The 15,414-nt window shown below is 37.8% G+C and overlaps 1 protein-coding gene across 1 annotated transcript in view; it reads right to left on the bottom strand.

The window, feature by feature from the left end:
* Positions 1–13,791, bottom strand: part of clybl (citrate lyase beta like) — a 108,004-nt gene extending 94,213 nt beyond the window's left edge. The window contains exon 1 of the mRNA XM_038302443.1: positions 13,695–13,791. Coding sequence (XP_038158371.1) covers positions 13,695–13,738 — 44 coding nt within the window. The 5' untranslated portion in view covers positions 13,739–13,791. The remainder of the gene's footprint in view (positions 1–13,694) is intronic.
* Positions 13,792–15,414: the final 1,623 nt, after the last annotated feature.

Here is a 15,414-nt window from a genome sequence, read left to right as displayed (position 1 = left end):
GTCGCCACCTAGTAGACTGTGATGTGAAGCAAAAGATTGGCAGGAGAATAAAAAAAAAAAAAACAGGCAATGACTGCGCGTTGGCTGCTAGCCAGGACAGGATGACTAGTTACAGAAGTGTGCATTTAAATTGTTTTAAGAACGGACCTAGGGCTATGGTGATTAATGTTTTTACCTTTGAAGTGTGTATCAGAACATGCAGTTTGAACCAAGAGGAAAATTCAACTGCAATACCACCATTCAAGCACTTTGGCAGCAGTGATGTAGTCTTGAGACGCATATAGCAGTATTTAAAAAGATTGTACATGAACATTTTAAATTAAATTAATTTTAACATAAATATAAAATAGCTTAAATGCAAAACTGGATTTTGAGGTGAGTTACACTTTAAGTTCCCCAAGAAGTTAAAAACAACATTGTATATCATAATTTCACTTTGTTTTAATGCCTATCGTTCCTTCTGAGAACAAGGCTTCCACTTGGCCTCCTAATGGAGCACATTTATCTTGAAGTTTCTTAAAAGCTTTTGAAGACTGTATTCTATGGGAAATAATGGGTTTTGTTACTTGTGAGCAGTTTTGTACGACAATAGAGAAGATCAAAAGTAAAATGTGGGGTTTTGATCTTTTCCTTTCATATCTCCTTGTACATGTCTTCCTGGCTCTTCTTGTTCTCTTCTCCATGGTTAATTCTGTCTTACAAAAAGTCCCCACTTTGACTGCGACTTCATTCTGTATTTTCCAATTATCACCTTTTAAAGGCCAGCTGGGTGCATACCAAACCATTGGGGGGCAATTCCATTTGCATTGCTCAAAGTCAAGCCCAAGTACTTTCATGCTTAAGTTCATATCAGACAATACAAAAGGAGGCCATAGCTAGAAAAGTTCAACAAAATAGGCTGATAATATTATTTCTCTGAAAACATGCAGATGTTTTAAAAAGCAAGCTTGGCAATGTTAAGCTAAGTTGGTAGATGGCTTTAAAAGAAAAATGTCTAAATAAACCTGCCTTAAAAGCATTACCTATAATTATATCCCCTTTCTCTTTGTGTTACTCTGATATTATTCTGGTTTTAGAAACCCTGAGACGGTAAATAATATGTGTATTTTTCTGTGAATAATAAAAAAAAAAGGCCTTTAAATTAGGCCGGTATATTCAGGGTGTTGCTAAAATATGTCCAGATTATCTGCACTTATCTTTACAAGTTAGTGATCATGTCATTCAGACTGTCTGATTCATCCCTACTGTTGTCAATGCTAGGCCTTTTCACAAGTGCAAATTGTTGTTTAACTTCCCCTCTTCTCCCACCCACAAACTGAATATAGTAGCATTTAGCTGTGAATTAATTTTCATGTTTGCTTCTACCCTACTGAGGTGTGATGCCAGCGGTGCATAATCAAAAACTGCAACATTGCATATGCGTAGATAGGTCTTGTGGGTTTTTTGTTTTTTTTTTACCCTGCACAGATCTTTCAAACTCTAAAAAAAATGAAACATACGAGACAATAAACAAGGGACACAACAGAAGTCAGCAGCAGGAACAATGGATATTTACCACAATCTGCTTCCTAATAGAGGGGCATGGAGCAGAGAATAACTTCTACAGCGTGGTGTGCAGCTGTGAGTGTGTCCTTGTGATAATGCACATGTCTCTGACCATAGGACAAGGCAAGCAACCAAAGCCACAACCCAAACACCAGCCGCCTTTAACACAGTGTGTCTAATGCTCCTATTTAGTGTTTGGGGAGCAGTGGCGCGTGGCCTGAGGTTTTTTTTTTTTTCGTGCGGGGAGTGAGGATAGCACCTAGCCCTGACAGCTGTGCCCTAAACAGAGGACAAAAGCCTGAGGAAGTAGCGCATCAGTAAAGATGGGACTGAAATGCACGGCAATTTGCTTCTGGTCATTCTGCCATCTGATTTTGTCCATCATCCACTATTTCTCTCTAATGTGCTCCATTAGCGAACGCCTCTCCGCAACCTGCGAGGGATCTTTAAATCAGTTCTGTTATAAAGGATGGCCTTGGCACCACATTAAGTAGATCAAAGTACAAACTACTAGCTCATAACAGATTTTATTTCAAACACAAACAGTGAACACAGGCCACCTCTAGTGAACAAATCCTTTTATTGTAGTTTTTTGTTATCTTAGGAGGGAGTCTATTTTTTTTTTTTATCAGTGGCTGTACATCAAAGATGATCTGACCTACCATGCTGCTTGTGTTTGTATGTTTGTGTTTAAGTGTTTAACATTGCAGGCCAAAGCATTTTTCTAATCTATTGATTAAATAACAGTTATAACGAGTCACCCCCTAAACAAATAGGCCAAAGTAAACCTTTTTTTTTTTACACTTAGATTCTAAATTGCAGGTAGAAAGAACAGAAACTTTATAAATGGCATTTTTATATAATTTAAAATATCATATTTATATAATATAAAATAAGAAGGAATGACAAAAACACAACAGTTATAATTTTAAAACACTAAGCCCCATAATCTATATAAAAGCTAAACTAGCATTAATTTTGCAGGGCTACATATTTTGTGGACAAGACAAAAAAAGGCAGAGCAGATAATAAGTCGTCATTTGTTGCTAAATCAGCCACCAGGCGATAATTATAATAATGCTGGGGTGAGAATTTTGATTCCTAAACGGTTTCTTTGATCTGAACAGGTGTTCTCAGATGGATGTGTAAGATTATTGCTTTAATTATTATCAGAGATCAAAGCCTGAATAAAAGCCTGTGTCTGATTCCTAAATACCCAGTTTCCCCCCTCAGAATATTTGAGAAATAATGGGGAGCTCTTAGAAGATACATCTGTCGGGCCGCCTTTGAGGGGCTTCTTAAGACCAATTTGTTGAGATTATTTCTTGATACACTTCAGTATTCAGCAGATAGGAGCCTAGAATATCACTTGAGACATATTAGAGGTGGAAAAAGGGTAGAGACAGCATTTTGTGTCAAATATTTCAGCAAATATTTAGCTATGTCTCATCAAAACAGGAAAACTCTCAATATCCTCCATAGTAAAAACTGCTTTTTCAGGACACGCAAACACACACAGATTGTCGTCTTGATGTAGTAGGGACCACATGTTGATTCAAGCTGACTTCCATTGATTTTCAGTCATTTTTATCCCTTTCTATGAGCCAAACCTGATAATAACCCTTAATTTAACCATTAACATTGCATACCTAACCCTGGTCTAAACCTAAACTCAGTTGGTCAAAAACCTAACTATTAATGGACAGAAAAGGGTCCTCACTCTGATACCAAAACAGGGGGACACAGAGATATGCATAGATATAAATGGTTAAAATGGCATAAAGATATCCACTATTAAGCGGACAGCTGATGGTGTTGTTCCTGTTTGAGCGTGCACTGGAGAACATGGGTGCACGTGTTTGTTTTGGTTGGCTAGTGAGTTCAGGGCATGGAAAATGGCATAATTTAAAGACCATCCATTGGTGAAATAATATAGTTATAAAAATATATTTAAATTGGTGTATTTGTGGCTAGAAAACAGGCATAGCTTCACTTAAAACACTAACTTTTCCTGTCAATTATTTCTGTACTTCTGTGGTTTCACCTGCCTCTGAAATAGCATGATTAAAACCTTTTTATTTTAATGTTTAATTACAGTTACATATCTGTAAGTACAGGAGTCAGCATGCAGCCTTTTATCTGTAGCTTTGATATTCATGGAACCAGAAATCAGTCTTCATTTACTGATTTTGCTGGTGTCTCTGCTAAAGCTGAAACTTTTTAGACATCAAATGCAGCAAGCTTCCCAGAAAAATTCAACCTACACCCCATCTTAGTCATGCTTCCTGACTGCTGTTGGGAATTACTTGCACTTGATATAGATATGAATACAAGAACTTATGTCTATTGCATAAATAGTGTTTAGAGGTAATGCAGCAGCCTCCATATCCACAAGCTTTCCCACAGAATGCAAGAAAATCAGACTTCAAACCTCTGTAGATTTTATTGGGATTTAGTGAGGACGGATTACCACAGAGTATTCCATAATTATGGCATGGTGGGAAAAGGACACACGGTTTTTAAAACATTTTTCATGAGAAAAAGTGAAGTGAAAGATGGATGGTTGAAATTTGTATCTAGCGCTACCAAGTGAATAGTTTGTAAAAGCATTTTTACTTGGATTGCGCACGATGCCACCACCATGTTTTACCGCCACTTATCACTATTCCAACAAAAACAAACGAGCAACTTCGTGATATTAAAGTTGGCCGACTGCAGAGGTTGTGACCACAAGCTGTTATTTCTCCAAAGTGCAATGAAAAGCCATTAAAAAGCTTCAATGTTAAAGAGCTGCTGAAGCAAGTTGAAGAATTAAAATGTTTTCATTTCCTTAAAACATAAGACCTAACTCCCCATCATTCCTTTTCTTGATTTTTAAAGCATTTCAAACTTTCTTAAATAAACAGGAGGTATGCTCCTTTGTGCTTAGCTGTTTTTCTTTCTCCAGAGATCCAAAATTCCTATCTAAATCATATTAACAAGAGTATGAAATGTAAGAAATCTGTCTCTGAGACAGCGAGTGTCCTCAGAGAGCATTAGCACAGGCATTATCTCGGTGAGCCAGACTGTTCAGTAGTAAACACCCTGGCAATTGGCCTTGTAGTAAACTCTCGGCGGAACTGCCACTGCAGAGCTTGGAGAGCTGTAACCGTCCTGGCACAGAGATGTGGGTCACGCTAGGCTGTCCTCTCCCTCACCCCAGCACCGCAGCCCAAACCCTGATGAGATTAGCCGACCAGCCAGGCGCTCACTGGTGGTAAAACACAAACACCAGCGATTACGTGGACATTAAAGTCCGATCCCCTCACACTTTAGCTCCGATCCCCTTGTGCGGGGGTCAAAAACAGGTTACTATCATGACTATGCGACCATTAGCTTTCTATCTTGCAGAATCACCTCTTCATTCCTATTACAAACATCACAAATATATATATATATTGGAGGTTTTTCCACAGCATTAGACACTAACATTTAAAACTACCCAGCATCCCCCCCCAAAAAAATATCTACTTCACCTATTTAAGGAAGTCACTTACAAAATTAAGTTGCACATATTTACTTCCAGTGACAAGTTTATCGCTCTTAGCTCAATAAATTAATGATGGCAGTGACTGGTTCTCTAAGTTTAAAACCAGTGTCAGAAATGGGATTAAGCAGGTTGGAATGCCAGGCTAATCACTCATCAGTGGCGGCCAGGAGAAACAGCCTCCTGAAGGAGGAGGGGTATGTTTTATAAAGCTTTGATTAGTGTGCCGTCTTAAAACCGCATCCGATGAGTAAAAAACAAGCACTGGTCCTCCCCCACGTTTACTGGGCCAGTTGCCCTCCTGGATTCCTGTAAATATGTGATGTCATAGAGCCTAATGATGCCCAGACTAACAAAGCTGAAAGAAGCATAATAATAAAAACTGTAAATACTGCAAAGCTGGAGTATTGAAAGAAAGAAAGTGCGTGTTTAAAACATTTGCTTCTTCATATTGGGTTTTATTTCTGGCTGTGCGACAGCTGACCATAGAAAGGGATCATCTTCATCTAAATACAGACTTCTCTGTCAGTAAAAAAAATAAGAAAGTTTTCAATAGAGGGTGTCCAGAAGGAGACACTTTCTTTCAAAAGGGAACAAGAATTGACAGTCGTTTTCAGCTGCTACATTTAAAAGGGCCCATCATAAAGACTGGGAAGAGGAAACAGGATAAGCGCTCGAGCCAAAGCAGTAAAAAAAAACTCTGGGAAACTTGAAAGCCACACAAATGAAGTCTGTGTCTGCCATCTGGAAACAATAAACAAACAAAACCCAGCAGCCAAACAAACACCCCAAAATGGCAGAAGGAGGGAGAAACAAAAAGACATTAAAAAAAAAGGAGAGAAATGGTTGCAGACATTTGGACTGTGAGTATGTTGAATGAGTGACAGGGAGAAAGGAGGGTGTCCGAGTTAAAAATGTGTGCCGCATGCATCATTAGCAGACACTGATGGGAGGACAGACACAGACACAGCTCTTTGTATAAAACAGCCTTTGATGCAAGGGAGATGGCCCTGCTGTTTGAATGTGTGTGGTACCACTGAAACCTGGTTCTAATGAAGTGCAGCGCTAACAGGAGGCTGCCTGTCTGCAAGCAGCGTCGACAGGAGAAGTTACAAACAAGTCCTGAATTCAACAAAATATCTGAACAAAGCAGCCAGCTTTTTGCTGTTTGTTCAGACGTATCTGAAAAAAGTATTTGATTCTCTCTGGTTTTGTTGATTCAGAAAGATATATCACCTCTGATCTGTTTTCGCAGGAGGGTCTTTGAGCCGTGATATTTCAGTGCAGTCCAGGAAAATGGCTTCAAAGTACCTGGAATATTTCACAGCTGTTTCATGTTTAGCATAAAGTTGACCACGTCTTTGCTGTTACCAGTAGCCCTTTGCTACATACTGCCTGTCAGATGGCTGAAAGAAGGCTTCAATAACTTACCCTTGTTAACAGGAAATACAAATTCACTTTATAGACTAAAAAAAGGAACATAAGGATGTTTTCACTAGAGATTGAATGATATTGTTTTTTAATTGTCCTTGTTCTCTAGAGCAGTGGTTATCAACCCTTTTGAGTTGTGACCCCTCATTTAACATGCACTGCTGTCCATGACCCCACCGCCTCAATGGCTGATCAATTTACTTATATATGCATTTACATAATCAGACAAGCCCTTACCATGTCTCTCTATCATCTTATTTTGAAAAACAAAAATCTGCATCAAGAGGACTTCCTGAATCGAACGACCACAGTCGCTACATCCCATCACTTTGGGGTTAAATGTAAAAAAAATAACACAAACTTTGTATTATTTTAAATCAAATAAAATGATAACAGCGTGTGCTAAACTTTAACAAAACACACCAAACATCTATACATTTCTGAGAGCTTAAACATAAAAAAATAACTCCCTGGTCAAAAGCAGAGAAGTTTGTTCTGCAACTGGCTGGGCAGGCTTGTTTGAACTGAGCAGTTTCTGGTTCTTATGTTAGAAACAGCCAAGCGGAGATCACCCTCAACTCCGAGGAGTCGTGCTATGTTTATGTTTTTCATGTATTTCAGCGCATAAACTGTCTTTTCGCACAGATACATGCATCAGTCGCAGATTTTAGCAGTGCTGCGTACTCTGCTGCTACTGACAACTAGAACTCTTCCAGCACGTTCAGAGAACTAGCAATCTGTAATGTGGGATCAGAGGAGAGATCAGGCAGGACGTCCTGCAGCTCTGATGATGATGATGATGCATGATGAAGATGGTGAAAGGCTGGCATATCCAGTTGTACTTTTCCGGCCTCTTATAATTCAGGGAATACTTATTGAACATTTCAAGCGACTCCTGAGGTGAGAGCCAATAATTAGTTTTATAGTTTGAACGGTGATGTCATAACTCTCCATTAAGACTTTAATATTAAGACTGCAATAAGGAATATTGCAGGTCCCACCGCTTCAGCTTTCTCTTTAATACCGGACAGGTTCATTGTTGCTGTTTTGGTGAACCCTAGTTAATCCTAGTAACTGGTTTAAGTAATAATATGCCAGTTTGAGAAAAACCGCTCAGTTTCCGCCTAATGTTTGCATTAATTTTGCATTTTCATATTTTTCCAAAATTATCTGATGACCCTCAGAAATCATATTGCAAGCCAAATTCAGGTCCGGACCCTAAGGTCGAGAATGGCTGGTCTAGAGCCTCAAACCCAGAGTTGTAGCATTGTTACTTCAAAACTTGATGTTTGTTTGAAGCTTTTAGCGTTAAACTCTACAAATTTAAAGATGTAACACCCACCAACTACTGATGTTCCTCATCCTGACCACACCACCTCTTTCTGACCATTTCCACCTCTCATTAACGTGTAAATAATTTGTTTTATCTTAAAAAACTAAAATTATCTACATTTATATAAAAGCAGGTGGTTTTAGGTGCATTTGTGTGGACTTGTAAACAGCCTTCTCCTTGCATGTGGACAATAGCTTTGCGCTTGAGACTATAACGACAGTGGTGCTAATTTTACAAGTTGTCCTACATCTGTCTCACTGAGAGCTGTCCCAACTGTCAACTTGAACCTTCAATCTCCGACGGTAGAGGTTAATGATTGAGAGGAAATCGTAAGGGATGTTAAAGAGAAAACAGGTTACAACTGTTCTGAGAGAATCAAAAACGATGGTTTGTCCATGCAAGGAATTGTCTACCATTAGATGTTGAGGGAACTTTCACACACATACATATATATAAAAAAAACTGTTTTCTCACCCCTCGTGGGGTGGTATGTGTCATCCTCAAGCTCGGGTCCTCTACCAGAGGCCTGGGAGTTTGAGGGTTCTGCGCAGTATCTTAGCTGTTCCTAGGACTATATATATATATATATATATATATATATATATATATATATATATATATATATATATATATATATACAATATTTTGGCCTATATTAGTTTTTTTTTCATCTTGTATCCGTATCAACTGATATGTGAATCTGTTGACCGACTCACAAGTGTGCATTCAGCAGCAGCCATGCCTTACATTTAGGTGCTTGTTTTGCCATTCCCTCCAGTTGTTGGTCATTATTGTTTTCTTTGATTTGTTAATAATAATTTTGTAATAACAATTTGTAATTTTATCAAGTACATTAGAGAAAGAGAAAGCAATAAAGAATCGATCTAAAAACAATCAGCAGCACATAACAGTTAGACTGATGTTGAAATAATCTGTATTTGCATCAGCCTAAAAAAGAAAAACCTGCATCAGTTGATGTGTAGTATTTCTAGTATAGTAGTAGTATGTAATCCAATACTTAAAAAAAGAAAAACATCTGATTAATTAAAGTATAAATATCATTAAAACATTATGGACTCATTTTCCTTATTTCACTGGATCTGGATAAAGGGTTTATTTACTCCTCCAGCTTTAAGTTCCAGTATTAAGATCATTCGTTGCTGACATTTCTTGATCTCTTAGTCACAAAATATTTCTCATATTAAAAAGAAATTTGTTCTAAACAACAGTTAAAATGTTAAATACTTTGATATCCTCCACCTATTACTATAAATACTGATTGAAGCTTTAGGAAAAAGAAAAAAAATAAACCCCCTAACTACTCATCTTCCTAAGGCTTACTGACAACACCGACACCAAGGGGTTCAAATAAGAACTGCAGCCTTAGATAATTGCATTAGAAATAACAGGGAAAACATACACCCACACACAAACATTTAACATGCTTAAGATATAATAGCAAAGGGAGCAACAAAAAAAAAAAAAGCATACATTAAAAAGCCACACATGAACATAAATCCCCCACAGAGCTCGGTTAAATACTCAGCTATAAAAAAGGCCTCTCATTAGTGTTCTGTGTATCAGACAGGAAATTCTGTGTAAAGTACACCTCATCGTCTTTAAACTACCCAGCATACACATGGTAATAAGAACAATACATGTCTGTCAGAATACTCAAACAAATACGTGGCCGCTGAGAGGCCAGAATCAGAAACATGATCACTAATGTGACAATAAATTGGTCACATTAATACTTAAAAACGCTTTCTAACTCAATTCTAACCGTGCGATAAAAACGTAATTCCGTAGAAGGGACAACATAATCGTAACACTCATACTGGCTCAAATCTATAAGCAAAAACATTGCTCTCCAACTTCTGTTGCCATTAAAAACAGAAACTGTTTCTTCAGCTCCTCATCTGATCCAACCCCCACGTTCAAATCCTTAACCACATAAACCACCCGTTAGCCAAGTCCGCCCCATGTTTCGAGATCAAAATTCTTTTGTTGCAATTGTTCACACATTCCTCCCTCGCCGTGTTTATACAGATGCAGCTCCATGTGCTCTCTGGGGTCGTAAGAAGTCCTACGCTGCGGCCCCTGAAGATGTGCTGTTGATCAAAGGCGTTAGAGCTCGAGGAGAAGCACTCGTTTTCAGTTGTTTTTCTTCCCTTTCTTCTTCTGTGGGATACAGGTTACCATATCCATCTGCTGGCCTCATGTATCCACCTTGGTCGGGGCTGGGACAAGTGTAGGCCTCTCTGTCTTGATGTCTCAACCCTGTTTACTCAGCTGGTTTCCACGCCAATCGCCAGGACTTTGTTTTCGCATAGCAACATGTGTTAACTTAATGCTCTGCAATGAATTTCAAAGGCAAGCTTAGCAGGGTGGACGGCAGGTAATAGGGCAATTTATTGATTTGTTAGCTCATAATCATTTTAACTTTAAAAGAGAAACAAAACACAGCCAGGAAGGTTTATTACCAAGAAAGAAAACAAACACTGGAACATCTTCCAAGCTGCACAAACAGTTTAGAAATAGATAAACTATAGGAAAGTCAAGAAGACATAAGGGTTAAAGTTACTCGGGCCAACCTGCCCAACCCTCCCAGTATGTGCATTATTTGGTTACAAAGTCCCAGTGGTTGTTTTCTTGCCTGATTGGATTATGGCCACACACCTTAAGCTCAGCTTCCACCACCAATCAATGAGGAAATGAGGTGTCAACACTCTGGTGTTTATTCAACACTCATTTATTTTTCTACCGGAAGCCAAGAAAAGCGGACTGCCAGATGGGTAAAGGGGAGTTTGGCTAAGCGTTTACATCTACAGGAGTTAACATTGTTAAATTAGCCAAATATGCAGAGCTAATTTTCTTTATTGTACCTATACATACAAATGGTAACCATAAACTTACTGATGCAGATTTAATGACTTTTCAACTATGGTATGACACAAAAAATATATATCCCAAAATGTATCCCCGGAGAGGAGATAGCTTTTAAACTTCAAGCTGAGCATCTATTTGACAAAGCCAAAAAAATTTTGATAAAAAGACACCAGAAAGTCTATAATGCTTCCAGTCAGCATGAAATGCCATCAGCATAAAATCCTGCTCAGTAGCTGCCACCTATAACAAACCGGGCAATCCAAATTTCCCCCACCAGTGTAAACCCAAAGCCTATGCGTTACCATTGTAGCATGAATGCCAAGTGTCTGCACTGCTTTATGCCCCTTCTCTTAATTGAAAACGTTATAGGGGTGCATTACACTTAGGCTTTTTATAGGCTATGCTATAAAGCCCTCGCAGGCCCTGTGAGGGGAAACTGCCCATTAACTTATGAGGTCCAGGCCTTGGCTCTCTTAATTGACAACCTCTAGGCTACTTTCATCACTTGTCGACCTCATAGTGGCAGCCAATGCTTCCTCCAGGATGCTGTTGCATCTTTGACATGAGGGTGTTTGTGACAAAGAGCAGTCTGCCGCCAACGCTGCTACGAGAGCTCTAGGCTGTCCATAAAACAAGCACGGGCATTCCTTCTGAGAAGGCTGCATTTAATCACTGAACCACCGGGTCTTAAAAATACACGTCAAAATGATGCTTTGTAAAAGTTTCTGATTAACGGCAAGCTGTAATTGATGTCTGTTAATAAAAATGTCCAGGAAGGTTCGTTTACCTTAATTTCATATACTTTTAGAAAGAATAAAAACGAGTTAAAAATGAGATACTTAATAGAATAATGCTATTTGCAACCTCTTCAGGTTAAACAGAGCAACAGTCAAAGATAGATCTAAGAGACTGTTGTGAAAGTCACTTCACATATTCATTTAGCAGGACAGTCAGCGTGTTGCCTCTGGGAATTTGTGCAGCCTCAATTAGACCCACATGTCACAATAGCTATGTTCACATGCAAGAAATTCCTTGATCAGACTGAAATGTGTTGGGGGGGGGGGGAAAAAGACTACAACTTTATATGGGCTTTAGAATAGAAGCTCTCAAACATGCATAGATGTCATGCATCCCTCAAACAAACTGGAAAGAAGTGCTCTACTTTTCCCAGTTTTTTATTGTCATTACACAGTCACAAGTACAGCGTAACGAAATTCACTCTCTGCATTTAACCCATCCCCTTGGAGAGCAGTGGGCTGCCATTTGCGACCCCGTGGAGCAGTGTAGGGTTAAGGGTCTTTGCTCAGGGAACCAGAGTGGCAGTCTGTGGGAGTGGGTTTCGTACTCAAAAACTCAGGATTCCACTAGGCCACCACTCACCACTTTGCAACAGGGTTCTGATTGTTCTGCAAATGTTTTCTAATAGGCTACGGTTTAGCCACTGATGCTGTTGCTGTTCCTACATAACAGCACGGGAAAACGGTTTTACGCAGACCAGAACTCCTGCCTCTTTCTCTACACATTCATGTCAGTTTGCTCCAATCTGAATTACATGATCAGATCAATTGTTTAAGTTTAAAATGTTCAAGTAAAGGTTCGGCATAAACCAATCCTCTAATTCTGTGGCACAGGTAGAAATAGACCCATCATGTTTTTTTCTGATACAATCCAATACCAACACATGGGTTGAGCGCATCCAACACTACGGTAGGATAAATTAATTAAACCGTATACCTTGCCATGTGGCTAAAGGCATCATGCCTGGCATAAACGTTTGTAAAAAAAAAAAGGTAACAACTTAACATACTGTCGATATAAATCATCAGTTTCAGTGAGTGCTCGGTGTGATGATGTAATCAGTGCTGCAATCATAAAATTTGAGTCACTGGATCATTGTAACTGTATTGCTGCATGACAGCAGTAAAATAAATAGAATAAAATTAGGGATGCACGATATTGGGATTTTGGCCGATATCCGATATGCCGATATTTTAAAACTCGTGTAGCCGATAACCGATATTGATACCGATGTTAAAGCTGGACAAAAATAAGTAGTCATTGAAAATAGCAGCTTTGTTATCCATTTCTGATACACTCAAATATATTTTCATATGCTGATATCAAATTGATTTTTAAAAACACGGTATCGATCTATTTTACTTTCAAAATCTCGTGAAATTTCATTGTTTTGCAGGCTCCTCCAGTAGGAACACATCTTGCAAGTCAATAACCGGATGCACTGTAATCTTACACATTTACTCCTACAAAGGTCAAGTCTCACTTTTACGTTATTTATGTTTATAAACATTTCAGATGAAGGATTATGCGATATAAACATAAATTCAAAAAAGGTATAATTTTGCACACATAGTGTTTTGTCATACATATTCTATTCAATAAAATATAATTATTTCTAATGAAGTCTCAAAATGAGGACATTTATATTACTACTCGTTTATTCAACGTTAATTGTTACCATGGCAACATATTTGACCCTTTACTCCATGTAACGCATTTGTTTTTTGTTTGTTTTTTTAGAAATGTTGATATTATTTCAATTTGACACACACACACACATACAACTTATTTCTCAATCCATATTAAAAATGTATATTAACTGAAACATAATACAGCAATTGTATTTATGCTTAACCCTAGCCTAACCTAACCTTAATCTTAAGTGAATCCACACCAGTTGGTCCTCAGAAAGTCAATAAAGATAGGAAAAATAAGATCCTAAATAGTTGGTAGCAAACATATCACGTGACATTTCATATGAACCAACGTTTCCTACAAAACCTTTCAAGTCATTGTTTATTTAAGCTCAACCCTTCAGTACACTTTTAATTAGCCGACATATAAATCAAACTACAGTCTAAGAATAACAGACAGAAATGTTTTTTAAGGTAATGTTTCCTACACGCAGCAAAGCATAAAGAGAGGGCTGTAAACGTTTAGAAACAGACTTACAGCGAAGCAGGACGTCTCACAGCTCTGACAATGTGCGCCGCCATGTTTTTCCTGTGACGTATCACACAAAATGCAGCGATTGGCTTCCGAAGGTTCTCCCACGTGCTGCTTCAGTCATGTAATTGGTCAGAATATCAGGACTGGTGGGGCTTAGGCTGCAAGCACATGGTGAAATAAACAGGGATGTGGGGAGCTTGTGAGACTTTGAGAGGAGAGACCTATAATGGTTTTGTTGTGTAATAAATACAGTGAAAATATTTTATAAAGTTATAGTCTAATGTATCCCATCTTTCTTTTTAATAGGTTTCATTCTATTTTAACATCACAAAAGAAATGGATAAAAAAAAAAAAACTCAGAGAGAGAATTACAGATATGGCAACTCACCACAGGAGATATTTTTCACAGCAGTGGTAAATTACTACCACCACCATCAGGCAGGTCCTGGTGCTGTGGACAAATGACACCCAGGATTTCCCATGATAAGGTTTAGAGGGGACAGACTTCAAATATCAGAGTTCAAGGGCAGTTTCTGTGGCCTGATTCAATAACATGTGGTGACATTTGCTTGACATACTGTACAGCATCATTAATTTTTTCTGTGTTTTGCTATTTTATGATAGTTAAAGTAGATGCAGTTTAAATGTGACTTTTGTTCAATCACTGTTGCCTAATGTATATTGAAACAGATGGAAAAAAAGGAAATGTTATAGAAAAAACAAGGAAACCATTTTGATTAGTCACAGATGTGAGTAATTAAAAAAAAAGAACAGTAATTCGGAAGGATGTCCCCACTGACAGATTATACAGTTAGTGTCAATCGGTACACCAAAGATATATATATATATATATATATATATATATATATATATATATATATATATATATATATATATATATATATATATATATATATATATATATATATATATATATATATATATATATATATATATATATATAAAATAAATAAATAAATTTTTTTTTTTTCTGGTTTTACTTTTAAAATGACAAAACTACGCACTACATGATTTGGATGATTAGTGAGTTGAATCATCTCTTCTTCTCTTCATCTCTTGTTTCTTTTATACATTCTGCTTGTACCTAGCCAATAGTTTTTAAGAGTGTCTGCTTAATGTTAATAATAGGTATAATGCAAAGTATAACGCAAATATATATTTAAAATATAAAGACTTTACGGAAGGGGAAAAGGCAGAGGCCATCTTTCAGCCATCTAGTCAGCCAGTGTGCAGCAGCGTTTTGGCAATAGGGTATTGTCTATGTCTATGTTATCATACGAATTTATAATTCAGCTGTTTTAAAATCTAAAAAAAATATTTTCTAATGCATTTAAATTTCCTTAAGTCATTATAGATTAAAACAAAAGATATACATTGTGCAGATTACGTGTTTCACAGAATGTAAAGGAAATCATGCTGTCATCAGGATATTTGCACATCTATATAAAGTGAGAAAGGGTCGAAATTGATTCTTGCAGGAGAGAAAGAAAATATAGGAAAATTCCATCCAAGGGTTACTTGGAAACTACTTCTTTCTCTCCCCCTTCTGTTCATTGAACACAATTGTTGTCCACTAATCCAGTTTTGATAGCATTTGGCACACTTTCTTTGGATCACAGCAAGATGCTCAACTTCCATTCTGGTCTCCCCTAGGAACCTCTGAGCCCGAGAAAAGCAGCCGACACCAGGTCGCGCCAGAGCG

Source organism: Cyprinodon tularosa, unplaced genomic scaffold (assembly GCF_016077235.1).
Source record: "Cyprinodon tularosa strain WSP-4 unplaced genomic scaffold, ASM1607723v1 ctg49, whole genome shotgun sequence".
NCBI classification, from domain to species: domain Eukaryota; kingdom Metazoa; phylum Chordata; class Actinopteri; order Cyprinodontiformes; family Cyprinodontidae; genus Cyprinodon; species Cyprinodon tularosa.
The sequence above is the reverse complement of the archived record's forward strand: the minus strand, read 5'-3'. Positions and strand labels throughout refer to the sequence as shown.